The sequence below is a fragment of the Hibiscus syriacus genome, unplaced genomic scaffold (assembly GCF_006381635.1).
Source record: "Hibiscus syriacus cultivar Baekdansim isolate YM2019G1 unplaced genomic scaffold, ASM638163v2 tig00110319_pilon, whole genome shotgun sequence".
Lineage (NCBI taxonomy): Eukaryota > Viridiplantae > Streptophyta > Magnoliopsida > Malvales > Malvaceae > Hibiscus > Hibiscus syriacus.
In genome coordinates, this window is record NW_024062678.1 from 2,559,641 (window position 1) to 2,587,088 (window position 27,448).

General features: G+C 38.0%; 2 protein-coding genes and 1 pseudogene across 2 annotated transcripts; all 3 read left to right on the forward strand.

Annotated features, from left to right (window-relative positions):
* Positions 1-594: 594 nt before the first annotated feature.
* Positions 595-12,170, forward strand: LOC120117214 (annotated as a pseudogene).
* Positions 12,171-23,560: 11,390 nt separating this feature from the next.
* LOC120117215 (COP1-interactive protein 1-like) lies at positions 23,561-26,303 on the forward strand. The gene is made up of 2 exons (XM_039137506.1): positions 23,561-23,588; positions 23,875-26,303. Exons 1-2 carry the CDS (start codon positions 23,561-23,563, stop codon positions 26,301-26,303), a joined length of 2,457 nt encoding a protein of 818 aa, XP_038993437.1.
* On the forward strand, positions 26,298-26,659 carry LOC120117434 (protein NETWORKED 4B-like). The gene has a single exon (XM_039137723.1). The coding sequence runs from the start codon at positions 26,322-26,324 to the stop codon at positions 26,649-26,651; it is 330 nt and encodes a 109-aa protein (XP_038993654.1). The 5' UTR covers positions 26,298-26,321; the 3' UTR covers positions 26,652-26,659.
* Positions 26,660-27,448: the final 789 nt, after the last annotated feature.

The following is a 27,448-nucleotide window of genomic DNA, read 5'->3' on the forward strand; positions in this document are numbered from 1 at the left end:
GTTTTTTGAAAAGAAAAAAACATCAGAAAAGACGAAACTCGCGGAGCATATTCATATATATTTAAAAGGAAATCAACAATATTCTTCTTTGTTGTCTTTTAATTTCTGTTATCTTCTTCAATCTTCATTTTTTTTTCTTTCGTTACAAAAAAGCTTACGAAATAAAAAAGAAGAAAGAGGTCGGTCTATCTGCAGAGTTCTTCCTCTCAGGTGCTGTTTGACGGATACTAAATGATTCTTTTATGGTCAGCTTTCTTTTCAAATGTTTTCCTTTTTGTTAACACATCATTTTCATTTTCTTCTTCGCTTACGTTCTCATTTATGGAATCTGTTACGGGTTTTAGAGGTGAATCAAAGGGAAAATCACAGTATCTTTTTTTTTTGGTTCCAAGTAGAGCTCACTGATAGGTATATATATTTCATTAAAGTTCATTTCTGTTTCGATTTATCCCAGTAGTATGCTTTGATTTGATAACCATTTTTTCTTTTCGGAAAATTATATGTGCAGTGCAGGCCTGGGGTTTAGGGGCTGTTGATTCTGGAATTTTATCTCAGGATTTACAGCACCCTTGGTGTTTCTGTGTTCAACTTCAAATGGAGCAATTCAGGCAGATTGGTGAGGTCTTGGGAAGTTTGAGAACCCTCATGGTTTTACAAGATGATATGCAAATCAATCAACGCGATTGTTGTTTATTGTTCGATATCTTCAATTTGGCATTCAACACGATTGCCGAGGAGATCAAGTTGAACCTGAAACTAGACGAGAAGAACACAAAGTGGAATGCCCTTGAATATCCAATGAAAGAGCTTCAAAGGATTTTCAAAGATGGTGAACTTTATGTCAAACAATGTATGGACAAGAAAGACTGGTGGGTGAAGGCAATCAACCTCCATCAAAACAATGATTGCGTTGAAAATCACATCCACAATTTGCTTTGCCACTTCCCCGTTATCATCGAGGCCATCGAGACCGCTGGAGAGAGAGCAGGGATCGACCAGGGTGAGATGCAAAGGCGGCAAATCGCACTTGCTAGGAAGTACAACGAGGAATGGATTGACCCCAAACTTTTTCAGTTCCAATTCAGGAAGCAGTACGTGATCCCTCGGGAGATTTGTGCCCAGTTCGAGAGTGCTTGGAGAGAATATAGATGGAATCTTGTTGAACTTCCAAAGGAGAAGAGTAGTTCAGAATCTGCAACAAAATCCCAGCAGTGTGTGGCTGACTTGTTGATCAAGAAAATCACTGGATCAGAGTGTTATGATGGTAAACTTTTCCCAAGTTCAATCTTGTATGGAGGGGATTACCAAGTAAGGCGACGAGTAGGGGGACGGTACAAGGAAATCCAATGGGTGGGAGAAAACTTTTTGTTGAGAAACTTCATTGGAGATGATGATGAAACACCAGGCTCTGAAATCTCAACCCTTCTTTCACACTCACATCCCAACATATTGCAGTACATTTGTGGGTTTTATGATGAGGAAAAGCGAGAAGTTTTGTTTGTCCAAGAGCTGATGAACAAGGATCTCAGTTATTACATGAGTGGTTCAAGGAGGAGGACCACCTTCTGTCTACCCGTAGTGGTTGATCTTATGTTTCAGATTGCAAGAGGAATGGAATATCTTCACTCACAGAAGTTGTTTCATGGTGATTTAAACCCTTCCAATATCTTTTTCAAAGCTAGGAATAGCACTGAAGGTTATTTCCAGTTGAAAATTTCGGCTTATGGTTCATCCACTGTTAAATATACCGGCTCTTTTCCGAGCTCACCAGCGAAACTGAATGTGACCAACCCTTTTATTTGGTATGCTCTGGAAGTCTTGCAAGAGCAATGGTCTCCGGGGAATTACACCAGTTTTAAGCACACTGAGAAAGCTGATGTATACAGCTTTGGGATGCTATGCTTTGAGCTTTTGACTGGGAAAGTCCCATTTGAAGATGGATCTTCAAGGGGAGAAGGTGAAGCTAAATATAAGAACAGGGGAGAGGGCTTTGTTTCCCAACACTACACCTAAATACCTTGTCAACTTAACCAAAAGATGCTGGCATCCCAATCTGGATCAACGTCCGAGTTTCTTATCGATTTGTCAGATTTTAAGGTTATCAAGAAGTGCCTTGTGATGAACCCTGACCATGATGGGCCTGAATTTCGATTCCCGATCCCAGATTATTGTGAGATTGATTCATGGTTCTTGAAAAAGTTTACTGCCGGATGGGGTTTCAATTCAATGTCAGTGACACATACTATTTCAAATGTTTGCTTATAGGCTTGTAGAGAAAGAGAAAACTGTTACGTAATACGATTATCGGATAGAGCAAAATCGCAACTAATAATTTGAGAAAATAAAGATAAATATAAAGAAGACACAAATTTTACGTGAAAATCCCCTAAATAATATAGGGTAAATACCACGGGCAAAGGTAGAAGAATTTCACTATGAGAAAATAGGAATTACAACTTCTCTCGATCTAACAAGTTGAAACAATGATAATTATCTCTTGATAAAAAAAAGGAGAAAACAACTCTAAAGAAAACTCTCTAAATTCTCTAGTATTGGGAGAAAGCTAGAATGATTTGTGATGGTTTTGAAGCTAAATGGGTTAGGGTATTTATAGTTGAAATTAAGGACTAATCTTGTAAATACTCTAAAGTACATGGACTAAATTTAGTAATTTTCCCTTACCAAAATTTCAACAAAAATATGCTCCTTTGACTATTTCCATTCGGTGCCCCTTATTGTTGAGTAATGTTATTCGGTGCATTAATGCACCGAATGAAGACTTTCAACAATCTCCACTTTGAAGATTTAATTGGAATAATCATATCTTCACACCATTCTTTCTACCTTGTATCATCATGTTGCTTACGTTTCTAACAAGCCACAAGATGATCGACACCAAGTAAATTTATCATCATTGATCGCCTTCGTCATGAAATCTTCTATGTTGTCTTTGGTATGAATTTTCTGCATATCTATCGTTCATTCTTCCACCTTTTCATGAATGAAATGGTATTGAACTCGTATGTGTTTTGTCCTTGAATGAAATATTGGATTCCTTGCTAGATACAAGGCGTTTTGACTGCCACAAAATAGAGAGACATACTCTTGATTGTGCCCAAGCTCCTCAAATAACATCTTCAACCAAATTGCTTCTTTACTGGCTTGTGTAGCTGCTACATATTCTGCCTCTGTTGTGGACATATTCACAACTGACTGCAATTTTGAAACCCAGCTTACAGCTCCACCATCAACTTTGAACACATATCTTGTAGTAGATTTGCTTTTATCCAAATCCCCTGCATAGTCAGAATCAACATACCCATTGATAAGTAAGTTTGATCATTCGCAACATAATGCAACATTTGAGGTCCCTTTGATGTATCTCATGATTCTCTTAATTGTATTCCAATGCTCTTTTCCTGGATTTTCCATGTACCGACTAAGCACTCTCACTGCTTGTACAATGTATGATCTTTTGCATATCATAGTGAACATTAAACTTTCCACTGCCGATGCATACGGTACTCGAGGCATCTTCATCCTCTCTTCTTCACTGCTAGGACTCATACTGGAGGATAATTTGAAGTTAATAGGAAGAGGGGTAGAAATTGACTTACAATCTTGTATGTTGAATCGTAAGAAGATCTTCTTTAAATAATTCTTTTGTGAAAGCCAAATCTTCATATTAATTTTGTCTCGGTGAATTTGCATCCCTAGAATCTTGTTTGTTGATCCCAAGTCTTTCATTTCAAATTCCCTAGCCAGTTGTGCCTTCAATTATTCAATATGATCATTGTTGGGTTCTGCAACCAACATGTCATCCACATACAACAACAATATAACAAAATCGTTATCACCAAACCTCTTGAAATAAGCACAAGGGTCTGCATTAAGCCTATTGTATCCAAGGCATATAATGAAGGAATAAAATCTCTTATACCAACACCTCGGCGCCTGCTTTAGACCGTACAGAGATTTGTTCAACCTGCAAACCAAGTTCTTCTTTTCTTTTTCTTCAAAACCTTCAGGCTGGAGCATATAAATCTTTTCTTCAAGATCTTCATGAAGAAAAGTTGTTTTAACATCTAGTTGCTCTAGATGTAAGTTAAATGTAGCACACATTGCCAAGACTACTCGAACTGTTGTTAGTCTAACCACAAGAGAAAAGATTTCATTGAAATCAATACATTTTTTTAGCATATCCTTTGACCACCAGTCTTGTATGATACCTCTCAACTTGATCGTTACAATTTCGCTTGATTTTGAAGACCTATTTGTTACTAATTGGCTTCCTTCCTTGTGGTAGTGACACAATGTCCTATGTATTATTTTTATGAAGGGCTTCAATTTCTTATTGCATTGTCATCATCCATAGTGAAACATCTGAGTTGTTTATTGCCTTATGAAATGTTGATGGCTCACCGTCCTCTATTAAAAAGTAGTATGCAATATTTCCTTCTATAACATAATCTGAGTTCCAATTGAGACGTCTTTTCACACGATTTGATTGACAAGTTGTTGGAGCTTCAGAACTCTCTGGTTATTGTTCATCATGTGCTGGTTCTACTTCAGAAGAATCTCCTTGTCCAAACTCCTTTTCCACATGTATTTGTGTAGTCTTTGCCTTTTTAGTGCTACCATCTTCTTCTTTTCTTTGTAGTTTATCTTCTACAAAGATAACATCCCTACTGATGATCACTTTGCGGGTAGTGGGATCCCACAAGCGATACCCCTTTACACCATCAACATACCCCAAGAATCTTTATTTCCTTGATTTTGGATCACATATCTCATTAGCTGTCTTCTTCTCCTCAATGCTTGACAATACTTCATCTGCTAATGCTAGATGAAAGTTTCCATAACATTTCCGTCCATTTCGATCCATTTGTTGTCATATGTGAAATCTATCAGCCTTTCACTGATAGCTGCTAGACCACCGTTTTTCCTCAAGATGACATTCATCTTCAATTTCCACAATGAGAAATTTCTCCTATTGAACTTTTCAATATCAAATTTCGTTGCCATAGCTTCTATTACGGATAGCTCCCACTATTTCACTGTCGTGAATAGTTCTATGAAACCTTCAAAGAATAGGTAATACATTCTTACTTTTTTATGTTGGATGATCTACCTATTGGTGGCAACCACAAAGACAATAAGTCTATATTACACACTCAAATCTGGCTCTGATACCAATTGTTGCGTAATACGGCTATCGGATAGAGCAAAATCGTTACTGATAATTTGAGAAAATAAAGATGAAGGTAAAGAAGACACAAATTTTACGTGGAAAACCCCTAAATAATATAGGATAAAAACCACAAGCAAAGGTAGAAGAATTTAATTATAAGAAAATATGAATTACAACTTCTCTCGATCTAACAAGGAGAAACAATGACAATTCACTCTTGATAAAAAAAGAGAAAACAACTCAAAAGAAAACTCTCTAAATTCTTTAGTATTGGGAGAAAGTAGAATGATTTGTGATAGTTTTAAAGCTAAACGGATTATAGTATTTATAGTTGAAGCTTAAGGACTAATCTTATAAATATCCTAAAGTACATGGGCTAAATTTAGTTAGTAATTTCCCCTTACCAAATTTTTAACAAAAATCTACTCTTTTGACCATTGCCATTCGGTGCCCCCTATTGTTGACTAATGCTATTTGGTGCATTAAGAAGTTCCTTATCGATTTGTCGGATTTTAAGGTGTATCAAGAAGTTCCTTGTGATGAACCCTGACCATGATGGGCCCAAATTTCGATTCCTGATCCCAGATTATTATGAGATTGAGTCATGGTTCTTGAAAAAGTTCACTGCTGGATGGGGTTTCAATTCACTGTCAGTGACACGTACCATTTCAAATGTTTGCTTATAGGCTTGCAGAGAAAGAGAAAACAATTATTTTAAACATAATGGATAAGAATGGAGAGTTTGGCAATTGTCAACACACATTTTTCGTCCTACTAGGATTCAAACTCCTAAAAATAGGATAGAATTTTAGGATTCAAACTCCTAAAGATATGATAGAATTTTTCTAGGATTCAAAAAATAGGATAGAATTTTATGATTTAAACTCCTAAAGATAGGATCCACAAGCACTATAAATAGCCATTGTAACTCACCATTGTAAGACACGATTTACACACAAAACACATAGGAAAGCACGGGAAGATACAAAGGCAAAGCTATTGTAAAGGATTCGAAAAGGAAATAAAAGGTAGCATTTTCTTTTTTCTTTCTTTTGAATGTGCACGTTATTTTTCTTGAAATTTGGTTCGAATAACCCAAAACATGGGTTGCGCCGATGACCAAAATGGGTGGGGTTTCGATGTTTCGAACCTAGATCTACCCCGAGGCTTATTTTTAAAAACCGATTTGATTTTCGGTTAAAGGAGGGGAAGAGTTTTTTAAAAATCTATATTAGTCTCTTTATTTATTATATTGATATTTTATTCATTTTTTTATTATTCATGTTATTATTATTATATGTATATATATATATATAAATTATTTTCATTTGATTTTTTACTATATTATTATTATTATTATTATATATATTTCTTTAATATTTTATTTATAAGTCTAATATTACTATATATATATTATAATTATCTTTATCTCGTATGTATTTTTTATACTTTTAATAGTTTATTTATATACATATTATTAAATATATATATTCTTAATTATTTTTATTTGATTATTTCTTTATTTATGTAATATATCTTATAACTTTATAACTTTATATTATTTTTTATTATTTTTGTTTTTTTTATTCATTATTATTATATTATTTTTTTAAAAAAAACCTTGTGTCTTTATCATTATTATTATTAAACATTATATTATATACTACTAACCTAGAGGGCCCATTTTTTGTCTTATTTCTTACTAAAGCCCCCACTTTCGGTGAATTGGGAGGGTAACTTTTCTATTTTTAAGTATTTGATGTACATATACAGCTTATTTATTTTATTAATACTTTGATATATATATATATATATATATTTCTTTTTCCTTTTTTCAAATATTACTATATATAATTATTACTTTACTATTTTTTTTCTTATCTTACTTATTATTTTATTTATTTTATTTTTCTCTTGTATCTTATTTGTTTTCTTTACCTTGTTTATCTAACACATTTCTCGATTTTTTTTTTCAAATCAATCAAGGGTTAGTAATTAGGATCGAAACTTTACCTTTTAATTTAACTTGTTATTTTTCTTAATTAAGACAACTGGAAATTACGTAGTACCGAAAGGGCGGTTCAAGGGTGCTAATCCTTCCTTGACCGTAACCGACTCCCGAGCCCGACATATTTCTGGTAAGACGCATATCAGGTAAGAAATAGGGTATCCGATCAACCCATTTATTTTTAAATAAATGATCGGTGGCGACTCCAATCCACATTTTTCAAGTCGAAGCCCAATTCCGGGGCCCAACCGAAAGACGGTTGCGACAGCTTGGCGACTCCGCTGGGGACACAGGTAAGTGAGTAAGGCTAAGGTAATTTCCAGTTGTCTTTTTAACGAAAAGGGTAAGTTTAAATTTTAAGGTAACATTTCGATCCTTATTACTTACATTTGATTATATTTTTTGAGTAAATAGTTGAACTGACCGTTTTCTAGTGATTTCAGCTTTCTAAACTTTTTCATTCAAGGCTCTAAACCCGAGCTCCGAACCCGTTTTAAGTGGGGGTGAAAGCGACGCATTCGTGTGAATTTATTCACCGCATATGCCTAGCAAATAGCCTTCGGGATTCATATACCTTATGTCTTCGTGTGAATTTATTCTCCACGTAGACATAAGGGAATGTGTCCTCTCGAGTTTAACTTAGTCCATACAAGCCTGTGATGGGTTTAGGACTAAGGGTCTGGTAAGTCCAAGGGGGCACCGGCAAGGAGAACTCGGGTACCGATTTTAGAACCTAAACCGGGAGACTTTGAAGAATTAGAGCCTACCCCTAAACCACATTCCAAAACCTAGAATATTTTTACCCTAACTATGTTATTTTTTTTGTCTTTTTACTTTTCTTCCTTTCGTCATTTATTGTTTATTTATTTTCCTATTTTACTAACCTTTTCTACCTTTGTGTTTTTTTTCAAAGCATTTGCATCATAACAAGAGGTCATTGATCCCTAAAAGGTGTTTGTTACACAAAATAATCTGAATTAATGGATAAAGGTGTTGTAATACAAGAGATTAAAAACCCTGAGGTACGACTATGGTCCGAGAAGACTCAGAAAGAAAAGGGAGACAGTCTTCAAGAAAGCTATGTGTCAGAATTGGTTAGCTATGCCTCTATTAGCCTGAAGCAGAACGACGTGCAAGAGCTTCGGGACATCTGGGAAAGTTGGAAGAATGATCAGAAACAGAAGTTCAGCCAACGATACGGTGACATTGCATTATTGCTTCATATCAAGATTGATGAGCCTTTGATCAGAGCCTTGGTTCAGTTCTGGAACCCGGGATACAGTTGCTTCACTTTTAACCAGGAGGACATGGTGCCCACTATTGAGGAGTACACTACATTGTTGCACTGTGAAAATATCAGACTGGAGCGAGCTTATATTAAATACATCAAGAGCCAGCCTTTCAAGATTGCACTAGCCAAGGTTGCCGGGGTTGACGAAAGATGGGTAACAGACCGAGCTCGATGTAAAGGCAATGGGGAAGGAATTGCCTGGCTTCATATCAAGCAACTGATGAAGGACCATCCCGATGAGTGGAAGGCAATAGACCTGTTTGCACTGGGTCTGTATGGTCTGATTATATTCCCGAAGACTTTGGGATACATTGATACTGCTGTGGTGGAACTATTTGAGCAACTCCCAAAACGAGTCAACCCAGCACCAACCATCTTAGCCGAGACTTTCCGATCTCTTAATCATTGCAGAAGAGTTGGTGGAGGAAGATTCATTGGGTGTGTTCAGCTCCTTCAAGTATGGATTCACAGCCACTTCTGGAAGACCAACGGGGTTGCCTACCGTCGATTTAGCACTACCTATTCACCTTTGGGAGAGTTCATCACTATGAAATGGCATGAGGGTGCTTCAAAAGAGAAGTGGATGAAAATCTTCATTCATCTTCAGGACCGGGATATTGCCTGGAGAGCCCCTTGGTTGTTCCTCAGTGATGTTCTTTTTCGGTGTGAGGGCTCTGACACGATGACCTTATTAGGACTTTGGGGTGTAGTTGGGTATGCTCCATTGTTAGCACTGAGACAGTATGGGGCACGTCAGTTTGTCCCAGCAACATGCGGACTATCTGGATCAGAGTTTGGGTATCACGGTAACAGCTATAAGAAGATGATCAAAGAAGCAGCCGATTCTTGGAAGAAAATATTCCGGATGGACATCATAGCTGCCAAGAACATGCTTACCCCAGATTATGTGGAATGGCAAAGATTGAGGAAAAATGACAATATTCCAGTGCCAGACTGTGAGGACACCCGAACTATGGAAGAACATCTCAGGCCTGTCCCTTCTGAACTTGAGATAGCCAAGACAGAGTTTGAAGCTGTGAATAATGAGCTGAGGCAGAGGATAAAAGAACTTGAGGTTGAGCGCTATCAGTGGAAGATGGATGCCGACTCTCAGAAAGATAAAGCAGACAAACTGGAAAAGGAACAGAAAATAGTCCATTTCGAGCTCGAAGACTTAAGAAAGGGGTATCAAGATGTTGTCAAGGATAACTCCAAGTTGAAAGTGTCCTCTGAATACTGGAAAGACGAATCTCACAGCTTGAAAAGAAAGTTTGAGGGGCCTGATGAGAGAACCTGGAAGGAAAAGATGAAGATTGCTCAGAGGCGCTTAGCAGACAGTCAACATCAAAACCAACGCTTGAGAATCCAGATGGCTGATATGGAGAAACATGAGAGAGATGGCAAAACAATAGGTGAGTTAGAAGCTATCGTAGATGTATTCAAAAAGCAAGCAGCCGAGCTTCAGATAGTGCCCTTTGATGGAAGTCTGCAGTGGCATTTCCGTTGGGAGCAAGCACAACAAAGGGTGAAGGCCAGAGACAATCATCCGAGACTTCCTATATCAAGTACAGAAGGCAGCTCGTCATCTTCATGGCCTGGCAAGGGAAGCCGGAGTGGTTCGACAAGGTATTCAACCAGTAACGGGTGAAGGCAGAAGACTTGTCAATCTACTAGAAGCTATTCGGGGTTTAGAGGATTTAGTCCGAGTGTACCTTTGATTGTTTTTATGTCTCTTACAAGATAAGATATTTTTGTCTGAATAAAGATTATTTATAATAATGAACACTTTTTTCTGGATCAGTGCCTCTAAGCTGCATACATCATGCATTGTATATTTTGCATTCTATATTTCATGTTTATTTCTATATTTTCCATGTTTTTACATTCGTATTAACAAACAGAACATGTCTCAGAAAGCGAAAGAGAAAACACCAAGTCTACCACTACAGACATTAAATACGCATCATCCACATAATACCCGAGCAAAGAAGAGACAAATGGAGGCCAGAATGGAAAAACTCGAGGAGAACATTACGAGACTGCAAAAAGAATTGGAAGACAGGATGGCTCAAAATAGTCAAAGCACCCTGGAGTCCATCAAGAAGAACCAGGAGTCATTGGTCGATCAAATTGTGGCCAAGTTATCTAGATTACAGCAATCTAGTGCAGTAGAGGGAGGTTCCTCCGGAGGGGTGATCATATCACCAGCCCCACAGGTGGTTATCTCACCCGATATCATACCAACACCACAAGAGAACTCTTCTGCTGTCAAAAGAAAAGCACCATCTGCTGTAAAGGTGCAAACTTACACAACTAATCCTGATAATCGTCCAGATGATTACGGTATCCCAGATTTCGATGAAGATGACAAAGCGAAAAAGATAGAAGAAAATATCAGGATGTTAGAAGATCGAGTGAAGTTGGTCCAGGGGGACTATGACTTTTATGGAGTGGACGCAAGAGAGCTGAGCCTAGTTCCAGATTTGGTGCTTCCGCCAAAATTTAAAATTCCTGAGTTTGAGAAGTTCGATGGGAACAGTTGCCCATCGGCCCATATCACTATGTTCTGTCGGAAGATGACAGGGTATGGAGGGAATGACCAACTCCTGATTCACTGTTTTCAGGAGAGTTTGTCCGGTTCGGCTGTCCGGTGGTACAACCAGCTCAGCCAAACTCATATCAAGACATGGAGAGACTTAGCTAAGTCTTTCCTGGAGCAGTACAAGTACATCAACGATATGAGACCAGACCGGGTTATGCTACAAGGACTGGAGAAGAAGCACAACGAGAGTTTCCGACAATATGCACAACGGTGGAAGGATTTGTCTGTGCAGGTTCATCCACCCTTGGATGAAAAAGAGACTAGAAAGTTATTTGTACAAACTCTGAAGACACCTTACTTCGGGCACCTGGTGGCAATTACATCAGGGGGTTTTTCAGATCTAGTTATGGCTGGCGAAATGATTGAGTTGGCCATTAAACAAGGGAAAATCGAGGGAGGAGACTCTAGTAAAAAGCCTCCCACGAAGAACAAAGACCGAGAGGTCAACAATGTCAACACCTATAACGTCAACAAGGGCGTTACGGTCTCAAGCTCAAAGACCACTGCAGCTGCACCATCTGGTACTTCTAATCAAGCTCAGAGAGAACCAAGGAAAGAAAGGGAAAGAGAGCAGTTCGATCCCATTCCCATGTCATATAAAGAGTTATATCAACAACTCTTTGATACTCATGCAGTGTCGCCTTACCCAATGGATCCAATGAAACCCCCATATCCGAGATGGTATGACGAGAATGCGAACTGTGAATACCATGGAGGTGTGCAAGGACATTCGATCGAAGGTTGTCTCGCATTCAAGAGGCTTGTACAACGAATGCGGAACAAAAATTGGATCACTTTTAACTCTGAAACACCGAACGTTACCCAGAATCCCTTGCCTAATCACCCAGAGACTGGAATTAATGCAATCACCACCAGGGACGGCAAGAGAGTTAAAACCAATGTTTCAGAAGTCAAAACTTCTTTGGCCTGGGTATGGAACCAAATGGTAAAGGCAGGGCTTCTTATACCGCAGTCATGTCCAACAAGGAATGAAGGTAGTAATTATTGTTGCTACCACGATGAAGAGGGGCATAAAGTGCAAGGATGTTCCGAGTTCACGACATTAGTCAGCTCATGATGGACCATAAGGAGCTGGAGTTCTATGAAGAAGTTCAGGATTCCCCGGAAGCAAACATTTGTGCTACTGAAGGAGCATCATACAAGAGATTCGGCAGGGGTAGTCCTTGATCATTACCCCTAAGGCAAAGATGTCAACAGTAGTTCCACAAGCAAAGGTGGTGATTACGGCCCCTCGACCTTTTCAGTACAAAGACAATCGGCAAGTGCCATGGAAGTACGGATGCCAGGTGAGTACTTCCGAAAGATGTGACAACAATGTAGGGCAAAGACAACTAGAGCCCTTCAAGGAAGATGTATTGACTATCAATGAACCTATCAAAGAGGAATAAGCTAAAGAGTTCCTCAAATTTCTAAAGCATAGTGAGTACAGTGTTGTAGAACAGCTCCACAACTTGCCGACACGCACTTCAATGTTGGCACTGTTATTAAGCTCGGAAGCACATCGAGAGGCACTGTTGAAAGTCCTGAATCAAACATTCGTGCCACAGGATATACCAGTCAGTAAGATGGATCGACTGGTGAGTAATATTCAAGCTGATAATCTCATCTCGTTTTCAGATGATGAGATTCCATCCGGAGGAAGAGGCCGAACAAAGGCATTGCACATCACTACCTACTGCAAGGGGCATGCTCTGCCAAGTGTGTTGATTGACAACGGCTCAGCTCTGAATGTAATGCCTTTAGCCACTTTGAAAAGGCTGCCAATAGATACCTCTCATATGAGGGCATGCCAGAACGTGGTTCGAGCATTTGACGGAACCAAGAGAGAGGTAATTGGAAAGATCGAGGTATCGCTGACTATCGGACCAGCCACCTACAACATTGAGTTTCTGGTGATGGATATTATGCCTTCTTACAACTGTCTTTTGGGAAGGCCATGGATTCATCAAGCTGGTGCAGTACCATCTACACTGCACCAGAAGGTTAAATTTGTTATTGACGGGGCCTTAGTAATTATTAATGCTGAGGAAGATATTGTGGCAAGTGTAACCACGGAGGCCCCATACATCGAGGTGGATGAGGAAGCGGTGGAGTGTTCATTCCGCTCCTTGGAATTTGTGAATGCCACCTTTGTGGCAGAAGGAAGAACGATTCCTAAACCCCGACTTTCCAAGTGTACCAGAATGGAGATCATGCAAACATTGGGACAAGGTGCCAAGACTGGAAGAGGTTTTGGGAAATTTCTGCAAGGGAGGATTGATCCAGTTCTTCCCATTTCAAAGCCAGACCGGTTTGGGCTCGGCTTTCAGCCCAGTTACCATGAAAGGAGGAAAGAAGTTCAGAAGAACCGAGAAAGAAGACTAGCCAGGTTGATTGGAAGTGAACTTCAATGGGAGCCCAGGACATTCCCGCCTCTTTGCCACACATTCAAGACAGGTGGATATGTGTTTGAAACCACCCCGGCAGATTTAGAGGCGGATTTGGAAGAACTGAGCATCAATGTCGTAACCACTGGAAATACTGACGACATCGTTAGATCTGGGATATGCCCTTTGTCACCTAGATTCGTGCCTAGCAGTTGGACGGTCGAAGAACTACCTGTGTTTTACAAGAATTTTTCAGAGTAATATTCGAACTATCCCTATTTTCCTATACCCGGGGCAATAGGTGATCTTTTGTGAGGGTGAATAAATATTAGGTTTAAGTTCAATAAAAGATGCATTTTTTTTCTTCTTTTCATGGCAAACAAATTTTCCTTTATTTCATTTTGAATTCATTATATATCCTCTTTATTTCAATACTTCGTTTCCACTTTCCCTAAAAACTTAATTCTTGATTATTTCGTGTGGGATATTTTCCTCTCACACATGCATATTTTCCCATCTTTCAGATCCCCAGATAACGATAATGTAGGCACTAATGATCTTGATCCGGAGGTGGATTTTGAATCGGCCATTTGTCTCGGGGAATTTGATGAACACAACACTGAAGAGGAGTGCAACTTGCCTACTGAATTGTTGAGAATGGTAGAAAGAGAAGATAAACAGATACTACCCCATAAAGAGACAATCGAAATCTTGAATCTGGGCACTGAGGAAGATCGAAAGGAGGTTAAAATCGGTATAACTCTTTCGATTTGAAGCAAGACAAAACCTGATAAATTTACTTCAGGAGTACAAAGAGGTGTTCGCCTGGTCATATCAAGACATGCCTGGACTAGACACAGATATGGTAGTCCACAAACTTCCAATTAAACCAGAATGCAAACCAGTGCAGCAGAAAATGAGAAGGATGCGGCCAGAAATGCTCTTCAAGATCAAGGAAGAAGTCAAGAAACAATTCGATGCCGGATTTCTTCAAGTGGCCAAATATCCGGAGTGGGTGGCCAACATAGTGCCTGTGCCGAAGAAGGACGGGAAAGTACGCATGTGTGTCGATTACCGGGACCTTAACAAGGCAAGTCCCAAAGACAACTTTCCTCTGCCACATATAGACACTCTTGTGGACAATACGGCCGGGAACAACTACTTTTCATTCATGGATGGATTTTCGGGATACAATCAGATCAAGATGCACCCTGAGGACATGGAGAAGACCACTTTTGTCACAATGTGGGGAACTTTCTGTTACAAAGTGATGCCTTTCGGATTAAAGAATGCTGGGGCAACATATCAGAGAGCCATGGTAACCCTGTTCCATGACATGATGCACAAAGAAATCGAGGTTTATGTCGACGACATGATTATCAAGGCACAAACCGAAAACGAACATGTCGAGCATTTGAGAAAGCTCTTCCAGAGAGTAAGGAAGTTCCAGCTTCGACTGAACCCTAACAAGTGTACTTTTGGGGTAACATCCGGGAAACTGTTAGGTTTCGTGGTCAGCAGAGAAGGCATTGAGGTTGATCCTGACAAAATTAAGGCTATACAAAATCTACCTCCACCTCGAACACAAAAGGAGGTCCGAGGTTTTCTGGGCAGATTGAATTACATAGCACGGTTCATATCTCAGTTAACCGATAAGTGTGATCCAATCTTCCGACTTCTCCGAAAGAACAGCCCTGGGGCATGGAATGAAAACTGTCAGATCGCATTCAAGAAGGTGAAAGAATACTTATCTCATACTCCTATTTTAATGTCCCCCATCCCAGGCAAACCTTTATTCCTGTACCTTTCCATATTCGAGAACTCAATGGGTTGTGTCTTGGGTCAACATGACGAGTCTAGAAGAAAAGAAAGAGCCATCTACTATCTGAGCAAGAAGTTCACGGATTGCGAGGTCAGATATCCGCCTATCGAGAAAGTTTGTTGTGCTTTAGTTTGGGCTACAAAAAGACTCAGACAATACATGTTGTATCACACCACTTGGTTGATTTCCAAGTTAGATCCTTTAAAATACATGATGGGTGTACCTGCTCTGTCCGGAAGGTTAGCCCGATGGCAGATGTTATTGTCTGAATTCGACATTGAGTACGTGAGCCAGAAAGCCATAAAAGGAAGTGCCATATCAGATTTCTTAGCAAGCAGAACCGACGAGAATTATGAGCCACTAGATTTTGATTTCCCAGATGAGGACTTGACGGTTTTATCTTTAGAGAAGCAGTTACTTCAACAGACAGTTCCTGGAGAATGTATTTCGATGGGGCATCCAATGCATTAGGACATGGTATTGGGGCAATATTGATCTCTCCGGAAGGGAGTCACTACCCATTTACCAGCAGACTGAATTTCGATTGTACTAACAACATGGCAGAATACGAAGCTTGTGTCTTAGGAATTCGAGCTGCGCTGGGGCAAAGTATAAGGACCTTGCGGGTATACGGTGATTCAGCATTAGTAATCTATCAGCTCCGTGGAGAATGGGAAACCAAAGATACAAAATCGATAGAATACCGAAAGTTAATGTTAGATTTGCTCGAAGAATTCGATAAAGTCACTTTCCACTATGTGCCAAGAGAAGAAAATCAAATGGCTGATGCTCTGGCTACTTTGGCAGCCGCATTCAAACTCGGCGGGGAATCTGAAATGATGCCAATCGACATGCAGTCATATGAGTACCCGGCTCATTGCTACCAGATTGAAGAAACAAAAGACACTAAGCCTTGGTACTACGACATTTTGCAGTATATCAAGCATCGAAGTTATCCGGAGGAAGCCACTGAAATCGACAAAAGAACCATTAGAAGGATGGCAGCTGGGTACGTTCTTGATGGGGAGGTCTTGTACAAGAAAAGCCATAGTCAAGTTCTGTTAAGATGCGTCGATGCTGAAGAGGCGAAAATGATAATGGAAGAAGTACATGACAGAGTTTGTGGAGCACATGCGAATGGACATATGATGTCGAGACAAGTAATGAGATGCGGATATTTCTGGTCCACACTGGAAGGTGATTGCATCAACTATGCTAAAAAATGTCATAAATGTCAGATTTACGAAGATAAAATAAATGTTCCACCTCATCTGCTTCATGTCATGACATCACCATGGCCTTTCTCCATGTGGGGCATGGATGTTATTGGGCAAATCCATCCGAAGGCTTCGAATGGTCATCGTTTCATCCTTGTAGCCATCGATTATTTCACCAAGTGGGTAGAAGCTACTTCCTATGTCAGTGTCACTCAATCTGTTATTTGTAAGTTTTTGAAGAAAGAGATCATATGTCGGTATGGTTTACCTGAAAGAATCATTACCGATAATGCTACAAACTTGAACAACAACATGATGAAGGCTGCTTGTGAGCAATTCAACATAAAGCATCATAATTCTACTACCTACAGACCAAAGATGAATGGTGCAGTAGAAGCAGCAAACAAGAACATTAAAAAGATAGTGGAGAAAATGACCGAGACCTACAAAGACTGGCACGAGAAGCTGTCATTCGCTTTGTTTGCTTACCGAACCTCGGTACGAACCTCGACTGGGGCAACTCCATTTTCGCTGGCATATGGAATGGAAGCAATGCTGCCCATTGAAGTGGAAATCCCATCATTACGGGTCTTGACAAAAGTCAAACTGGATGACACGGAATGAGCTCAATCCAGATATGATCAGCTAAATTTAATAGATGAGAAGAGACTGAAGGCCATTCGTCATGGCCAAATCTATCAGAAACGAATGATTCGAGCACATGACAAGAAGGTACGCCCGAGAACATTCCGAGAAGGAGATCTGGTGCTAAAGAGAATTTTGCCAGTTCAGAAAGATTTCCGAGGAAAATGGACGCCAAATTGGGAATGACCCTATGTTGTGAAAAAGGCCTTTTCTGGAGGAGCCCTTGTCCTGGCCGAAATAGACGGACCTGACCTACCACATCCCATCAATTCGGATGCAGTCAAGAAATACTTCGCTTAGGATGAAAACCCGAAGGGGCGTCCTAAGTAAAAAATGAAAAACGTTTAGGGTGAAAACCCGAAAGGGCGCCCTAAATTGAAAAAAATCGAAAAAAGAAAAAAAACAAGAGAAAAAAAAAGAACAAAAAGGTGGGTTCAAGATGAAAACCCGCAAAGGGTGTCTTGCAACCAAGGATGGGTCCGAATTGAAAACCCGAAAGGGCAATTTGGATAATTCAAAGAAATCCAGACAGTTGAAACTTCCCGGCATCTGAATTTTCTACAGACTCAACGAGTCGGAGAAGGGTTGCACTCTCCTGAAGGTCGTCACATTTTTTACAGATCCTTTGGCAAAGGCTGTATTCAAGGTCACCCAACGGCTTTTCAACTCAGAAGTGCCCACATTATTGAAATCTAAGACACTCGTTTATACCTCATTATGTCTTCACCCTCCAAAATGTTTGTCATGTATTATTTGTTCTTTTTCCCTTGTGAATAAAAGACAATTCTTTTCTCTACACCAATTCCTTTTGAGCATCTTGATTGAGCTTAAACTTAGTGATTTATTTATTTGTGCAAAAGATATTCGTATATTACTGTACAAAGGTTCATTGAAAAGTACAGGTACTCGGAAGCCGATCAAGGCTCATGCATTTAATTGAGATGGTCGAGAAGCATTTCCCAGATCAAAGATAAAAAAACGAACATCAGATTGGAACATTTGAAGAATCCAAGATCATGGATTGAAACGTCATGACTCCATAATCAAGATTTCTAGACAGGCCTTAGCTAGAGTCAAAATCAACTTCGCAACGAAGGATATCTAGCTCGAAGCCAAACATCCACGATTTCAACTCCACGATGGAGGATATCGTGCCACTCAAGAAAACACAAGTTCAACTTCACAACGAAGGGATGGCTGGTTGTCAACAACAATTTCCCAGTTTCAGGGCTAATTTCAACTTCACAGCGGAGGATATTGGACCCAAGACAGCACAAGCTCAACTTCACAGCGAAGGGGCGGCTGACTGTCAACAAACAATTTCGGAGCCAATCTCAACTTCACAACGAAGGATATTGGACTCGAGACAACACAAGTTCAACTTCACAACGAAGGGACGGCTGGTTGTCAACAAACAATTTTCCGGTTCCAGAGCCAAATTCAACTTCACGACGGAGGATATTGGACTTGGAACAATGCTACTTACTTGGATTTCAACTTCACGACGAAGGATATCCAACTCAAAGAAGGATTATTTGCCATCAAAATTGTCGAGTTCGACTCCATTCAGCTCGATGACACATCAATCGCACTACTTTCCGGTTGCAGTCGAGGTTTTCAAGTCGAGGAGAGGACCTGGGTTAGCCGTGCCTTAGTGACAAGCAAACATTTTCAAACAGCATAGCTTAAGTCAAGAAAAAGCTATCTGTCAATGAAGATTTCTCAGTTCTATTCCGATCCAAGGTCTTTAAACCGAGAAGAAGACCGAAGGGTAACGAGAAGCCACGTGCTGATTCAAATTTCGAACTACGGCTTTAATTTCATATCATTTCAAGATGAACTCGACTTCACGATGGAGGAGTCATCCGTAACTCAATTCGACAGGGAGTTATTGAAACATCAGAGTTAATTTTCAACTCCACTGAACGAAAAGTGTGTCTTTTAATCTTTGCCCTATCCCCGTTACACGACTATAGGCAAAGAGGGGCAGCTGTCAACACACATTTTTCGTCTACTAGGATTCAAACTCCTAAAAATAGGATAAAATTTTAGGATTCAAACTCCTAAAGATATGATAGAATTTTGCTAGGATTCAAAAAATAGGATAGAATTTTATGATTTAAACTCCTAAAGATAGGATCCACAAGCACTATAAATAGCCATTGTAACTCACCATTGTAAGACACGATTTACACACAAAACACATAGGAAAGCACGGGAAGATACAAAGGCAAAGCTATTGTAAAGGATTCGAAAAGGAAATAAAATGTAGCATTTTCTTTTTTCTTTCTTTTGAATGTGCACGTTATTTTTCTTGAAATTTGGTTCGAATAACCCAAAACATGGGTTGCGCCGATGACCAAAATGGGCGGGGTTTCGATGTTTCGAACCTAGATCTACCCCGAGGCTTATTTTTAAAAACCGATTTGATTTTCGGTTAAAGGAGGGGAAGAGTTTTTTAAAAATCTATATTAGTCTCTTTATTTATTATATGGATATTTTATTCATTTTTTATTATTCATGTTATTATTATATGTATATATATATATATATTAAATTATTTTCATTTGATTTTTTTTACTATATTTTATTATTATTATTATTATATATATATTTATTTAATATTTTATTTATAAGTCTAATATTACTATATATATATTATAATTATCTTTATCTAGTCGTATGTATTTTTTATACTTTTAATAGTTTATTTATATACATATTATTAAATATATATTCTTAATTATTTTTATTTGATTATTTCTTTATTTATGTAATATATCTTATAACTTTATATTTATATTATTTTTATTATTTTCGTTTTTTTTATTCATTATTATTATATTATTTTAAAAAAAAACCTTGTGTCTTTATCATTATTATTAAAACATTATATTATACTACTAACCTAGAGGGCTCATTTTTGTCTTATTTCTTACTAAAGCCCCACTTTCGGTGAATTGGGAGGGTAACTTTTCTATTTTTAAGTATTTGATGTACATATACAGCTTATTTATTTTATTAATACTTTGATATATATATATATATATATATATATATATATATATATTTATATTTCTTTTTCCTTTTTTCAAATATTACTATATATAATTATTACTTTACTATTTTTTTCTTATCTTACTTATTATTTTATTTATTTTATTTTTCTCTTGTATCTTATTTGTTTTCTTTACCTTGTTTATCTAACACATTTCTCGATTTTTTTTTCAAATCAATCAAGGGTAAGTAATTAGGATCGAAACTTTACCTTTTAATTTAACTTGTTATTTTTCTTAATTAAGACAACTGGAAATTACGTAGTACCGAAAGGGCGGTTCAAGGGTGCTAATCCTTCCTTGACCGTAACCGACTCCCGAGCCCGATATATTTCTGGTAAGACGTAGATCAGGTAAGAAATAGGGTATCCGATCAACCCATTTATTTTTAAATAAATGATCGGTGGCGACTCCAATCCACATTTTTCAAGTCGAAGCCCAATTCCGGGGCCCAACCGAAAGACGGTTGCGACAGCAATGAAGCATCCTCAAGTACTTGCAGAGTTGAGATTAATACAGTGGCTGAGGATCCATTGCTAGCCTCTAGTGATGCACAATCTGTGGCTTCTGGTGTAAGATCGTTTAGTTCCGATATAAACTCGGCGTGTTCCGAGATTCCAGAGAAAAGGTCAGTCATTTTCAAATCAACCCCACCAAGGAGATCAATTTTCACCAAGATTCCAGACAATAAAAGTTTACAAAAGAAGAAAAAACAATAATGTGAAGGCCTTAAAGGGTTCAGGCCAAAATTTACCAACACCAGGACAAAAGAAAAAACAAAACCAGAACAAAAGAATTTATTGAATAATTGCAGGGATACCAAATGGAAAGTGTGCCCAACCGGCATTCCCTCGAGTCGGAGTGTAAAGAATACGAGAGAAAGTCGGTCGAAAGTAATTACCATGTCCTTGAGCACCGATCGTCTAAGATTAGCAGTTGGTGATACCTCGGATTAGCATACGTAAATCACCATAATCATCAACAGGATTGATACAGATGATTCTTTTCCTTTTTCTTTGTAGTTTTAATCATAATCCTGTAGTTTTTGGTACAATAGTAGGATCATTGTACTATATTTAGCATCCATTAATCGCCATAATCATATGAACAGGGTTGCAGGCATTTTATCAAGCATTTTGGCAAAGGATACGAGCTTTCGATGATAACACATTATTAAAGATTTAAGGTATGTTTGGTTCACGAAATATAAAATTTCATCCGATAATAAGATCATAAAATGTAAGATTGTAGAATATATTTATAGAGAATATTATATTATTTTGTTTGACTCACTTTGAATGTGGGCATACATGTTTTGTTATGGGAACGTAGGAGTATGATGTTTACTTAGGAGAATATAAAATTATTTAGAGCTACATTTTATTTAGTTAATTCGTTTCGTATTATTAATAAAAATTACTTGTGAAAAATAATTAACTTGACTAACATGAAAAAAGTTAAATGATAAATTAATCATAAATTTAAGATCACGTATGTAATCTTAAATTATCTAAGGAATGAATAATTAAGAGATTACATCTTGTATTACATCTAGTCTGTAATGTGAGTTTACAACTTGTTTGTATCGCTAATAAGCTAAATACTATAATCTTATATTAAAATTTAAAATTACATCTTACAATCTTTAGATAAAGTGAATCAAACACCTTCCCTAAGCCACCTTTAACCTTTTTACGTGCTCTTTCTTTAAACTGTTAAAATCAGAGATAGATCGAAAGGACGGATGAAGACAGTCGTTTTATGAAAATTTAAAATAATCATATATTTAAATTTTTTTTATATATTTTTCATTGAAAATATGTTTTTATTCCCAAATATTTTATAAATTTATCATATTTTCAAAGTTTAAAAATTCAACCCCTTAATATAAAATTTTACTCTTTTTACTCGAAAGACCATTGAAAACCTTGTTTCATAAACCCAAGGAAAGATCTAAATTAAGACAAGACAAAAGACTAAAAAAGAAAGCGCGGGACATCATCCACGTGGCAATGAATGAATGAAATGATCTCATTATTATTTTTGGCTAATACAATCAATTAGAGCGTAATTGAGAAGCGAAATCCAAGGGAATTTATATTAAAAAGAAGCGCCAAAACAAAAAATTCATTTGCCATTATTTTTTTGATCTGCAGGGGCCAGAGAGAATATTCTCCTTCAATTCCCAGGTAAGACGTGTTTTCATTGTCGTTGTTTCCTGTTAATAAGAACCTCCTTTTACAACGAAAATGGAACAAATACAGCTTCTTCTTTTTTCATTTCGAAAAAACTGCATGACATTTTCTGATATAATGATTCTTGTTAGATTGAACTCGGAATTGGATTCTGTATACGTAATCTTAATCACCGGATTAAGATTGCTGCGACGCTGTGGGTGCAAAATTGCAATGAGAGTGATGTCGACTGGTAGTTGTTTTTAAAGGGGGAAATATGAAAAGTTGTTTGTATTTTGATACTATTTTTCTTCGTGGGCCTCATTGTCATAATCATATAAAATTATGCATTAGAATAATCCTTATGCTGCTTGTTAGGTTAGATTCCTCAGAGGAAGGAAGATTCCTAGATGTATAAAATGTGTTTAGGGCAATAAAAGATTTTTCCCCTTCTTTTGTTTGTTAGCTATGATTGTTATAGTTGGAGACGCTGATTTTGGATAGGTGTTTCCAAAATGGTTGGCTAATTTACTTCTTCTGTTTAGATTTTTGACTATGCAATACTTCCATTGATGATTTAATGTGTCAATGAGTCCTCGTTTCAATGACTGTTTCGGTTTTCAAGTTCAAGTTTTGTTTATTTATATTTATATTTTGATTTATTGATTGTTTTATTGATTTCTTCTAGTCTTTATGTACATTAAAATTATGTGATTCTGATTGTAATTTTATATATAAATAGAAGAGATGAATTCTTCTAGACAGGTGAAACGTATTCATTGAAGATTTTAACATGGATGCCTCATTGCATGTCTTTGGTAAGACATTGAATTTCGAGTAGTTTTGTTTTTCTTGTTTCTATTTGCACTCCATGTTAGTGAAGAGGGAGGAACAATGACAGTAAACCATCTAAAAAGTAGTGACCTCCGAACTGTTTATGATTTCATGCTTTATGGACTTTCCTGTGTTTAAACGGAGCAATGTCAAACATAATTCATTAGTGTTATGTGAACTTATTTCCAGAGATTTTGTTTGATGTGTTTGCGAGGGGAACTGCATTGTTTGTGCTCGGGGATTCGTTAATCAAATCTGCTGCAAATTTTCATGTTGGAGACGACGCAATAGACTGAAGAAAGACCTCTGAGGGTTATACTGATATTCAAAACGATGGAGCAAGTGAATGTGTATAAAACAGGTTCTTTAAAACAATAAACTTCATTTCCTGTAAAATCATGTGCACCTTGCTGATATCTAGAATTCCTAAAATCAATTGGATCAACACTTGGTTTTATTAGTTGTTGTTAGGCTTTTCACTCAAAACAGACCATTTTCCTGTTATTTTAGTATGGTTTTACTTCCTAAAGGTTTGCACCCCAGAAACAATATCTTGCCTGCGTCTCTGGTCATCCTCATCTTCTCGTAGGCATATGCCACTTCGTTTACCTGTCGATTATAGATTCCGAAGTATATTTTTTTTACAGATGTTGATAAGAAAGTGGAAAAAATCTTGAAATTTGTTAAGAGGAGGAACAGAGGGAAGAAGGAGACAGAACTTGTTAGACTTGTGGAAGACTTTCACAAACAGTACCAGTTGCTGTACGCTCAGTATGATCATCTTAAACAAGGTCTAGGTATGGAAGCTGGCGAAGGACTAGAGGCAAGTTGTTCTAAACATGGCAAACACTCAGATTCAGAATATTATTCCTCTGAGGATGTAGAAATTAACTCGAATCGAAATTCCTTCAGAAAGAGGTCAATGGACATGGAGGATGAACTTAGAGGAGCATACACACAGATTTTTGACTTGAAGAATCAATTGGCCTCTAGGACAAAAGAGAAGGAAGCTCTGGATTTTGACCATAAGGCTGCTTTAACTAAAATTCAAGAAATAGAAACCATGAATGGATATTTGAGAAACGAAATGGATGAGACAAAAAAGAGACTTTTTGGCTTGAAAACTGAGCTTGAGTCTCAGCACAACCAGAGAAGAGAGTTGGAAGTTCAGATTAATGGCATCACAGCCGAACTGCAACAGGAAAGAGAGAAAAGCAAGGCACTGGTTGAGCATATCTCAGAGGAAGTAGTGGCTCAACACTTGAACAAAATCAAGGAGAATGAAAACAGTTTAACATCAAAAATGGAGGATTCATTGGCTCGGGTCAGTAATCTACAAAAAGAAGTGGACTATTTACGTGCTCAAAAACGTGAAGCCAAAAGGGGTATATCATGCAAAATCAACGAGTCATTTGATCAGGTAAATCAAATGAAGGAGGAGTTAGAAGTTCAGCTGCATACCAAATCCAAAGAAATTTCCCAGTATCTGGTTCAGGAGAAAACCCTGAAAGAGGAATTAGCAAGAAAAAGTGCAGCTGAGCAGATAATGGTAGAAGAAAAAGAAGGCTTGCAGGTGCAGGTGCAGGTGATGGGCTTGGAATCCGATGTGGATGCCCTACGCAAAGAGAAGAACAAATCAGAAGACGAAGTGAAGAGTAATGTTCGTGAAATCAGTACCTTGAGAGATGAGAAACGTAAACTGAATGCTAGAATTCTAGAACTGGAAACATTATTAAGAAAGAGTGAGCCAGTGTGTTCTGGTTTTCCGGAGGACAATAAAAGTAAAATGCTTAACGAAGCTGCTCAGATGAAAGTGGAGGTTGATCGTCTGCAACCAAAGTTGGATTCCATAATGAAAAGCCCATTTGAGTTGCCGATTACTGATCTGCAAACAACACAAGAGAAAGACCAGAGCACCAGCAAATCCATGCCGCCTAAAACTAAGCTGGTCAGACGGTTGTCGTTGGGAAACAATTTTAATTTCCATGTCCTGGAAAGAAAGATGGAGGATTTAGCTATGGAATTCCGCAAGAAAATCGATGATAGCATCCGTCTGTTGTACCAGAGGATCAAAGTCGTTGAAAGGATACAGCATGAGAACACAGAGGTTTACAAGACAACGAAAAGAGGGCTTGAGCAAGAAATCAAGGCACTCAAACAAGAAGTGGCCACGATTGAAGAGGAATACGGAGAGCTCAGAGAAGAGGTGGCCACACTTAAAGCGGGAAACAAAGCATTAAGACACGAGGTGGCCACAATTGAAGATGATGAAGAAGCACTCAGACAAGAGGTGGCCACACTTAAAGCGGGAAACAAGGCACTCAGACAAGAGGTAGCCGAACTCGAAGCCGGAAACGGAGCTCTCAAACAAGAGGTGGCCACATTTGAAGCGGAAGACATAACACTCCGACAAGAGGTGGCCACACTAAAAGCGGGAAACAAAGCACTCAGACAAGAGGTGGCCACAATTAAAGAGGTAGACGGAGAACTCAGACGAGAGGTGGTCACACTTAAAGCGGGAAACAAAGCACTCAGACAAGAGGTGGACGTACTCGAAGCCGGGAACGAAGCTCTCAAACAAGAGGTGGCCACATTCGAAGCGCAGCTCAAGAAGTTGAGAGACATGATGGAGTCGGGAAAAAACATCACGATGGATAAGTTAGAAGACGATCGAAATTTCCTGACCCCCATTTCGATTGTCACAGACGAGGAATGTGAAACCAGAGTAGAACGTATGAAGAGTAGTGTGGATGTATTGGTAGCAGAAATGCAGAAAGAAGATGAGGAAGAGTTGTTAAGGGAGAGAGTAATGAATTTGGAATCCAAGTTGAGGGAGGAAGGAGAAGAGAAGTCGAAAGCCATGAGTGAAGTTAACGAAAAGATGAGATACATGCAAAGGGAAAATGACAAGTTAAGGGAGGAAGTGATGAATTTGGAAGCCAAGTTGAGTAAGGAAGCAGAAGAGAAGTTGAAATCCATGAGTGAAGTTGAGAAAAAGATGAGAGAGTTACGAACGGAAAATGTAAAGTTAACGGTGGAAGTGATGAATTTGGAAACCAAGTTGAGTGAAGAATGAGAAGAGAAGTTGAAAGCCATGAGTGAAGTTGAGGGTAAGATGAGAGAAATGCAAAACGAAAATGGTAAGTTAAGGAAGGAAGTGATGAATTTGGAAGCAAAGTTGAGTGAAAGAGAAGAAGAGAAGTTGAAAGTGTTGAAAGAGATGAGTGAGGTTGAGAACAAAGTGAGAGAATTGGAGAAGATGAGCAAAGAAAAAGATGAGACATTGTTGGTTCGTGAAGAAGAAAAGAGGGAAGCCATAAGGCAGCTTTGTCTCTTGATTGATTACCACCGTACCTGCTCTGACCATCTCAAGCAATCCATCTCCACCCTAACTGTTAGACTTGGAATCAAGAAAAAGACCTGAACTTTGCCTGTTTCATGGGTATATGTCCGAAAACAATGATTGAGGAGGTCACATTGTCTCAACTATTTTTACTTCTACATTTTTTCCCCACGGTTGTTTTTACATATATCTCAATTTATTCATTAAATTTTGTAAAAAGAAAATTATTTTTTAACACTGTAATTTTGTATTCATTATTGTACCGTATAAGATTGAAATGCAAGCACTTCTCGCCAGATTGATGTTATCTATTGATTTGACAGGATTTTAATTTGAGTTCCATTTCATTGAATAAATAATGAATAAACATAAAATTGCAAGCTAACTGTTAGATAAATCTAAGGTTGATATCTTTTTATTTACAGCAGTAACAAATAGTTATGGAAAGAAGAAATTATGGCTGGATCTATCTATTTAATGTAGTACATGTTGGTTTTTGGCAAAATTTCACATTGGTTGTGTATAAGGAGGAGGAAAAATTCTTTTTTTTATAAAAAGAGTCCTCATCCTCCTCCTTAGTTAAGTATCCCACAAATATAAGCATTCTTCTATATTAAAGGCTATTTGTATTCTTTCTCTCTCTTTGTAATATCTCATCTATTAGTGAAATATTATTTTAGTAGTGTTTGAGGACATAGGCATAATTTTGGCCTAACATCGTTAAATTTTGGTGTTCTCTTTATGTCTATTTAATGGTTATTGTCGGGTATAGTTGTTGTTAATTATTTTCCTATTAAAATTACTTGTCTTGGTAGTTCTGTCTAAGGAAAGTGGGTTTTAAGAGGGACCATTGTGACCCCTCCTCTTTCTTGAGAATC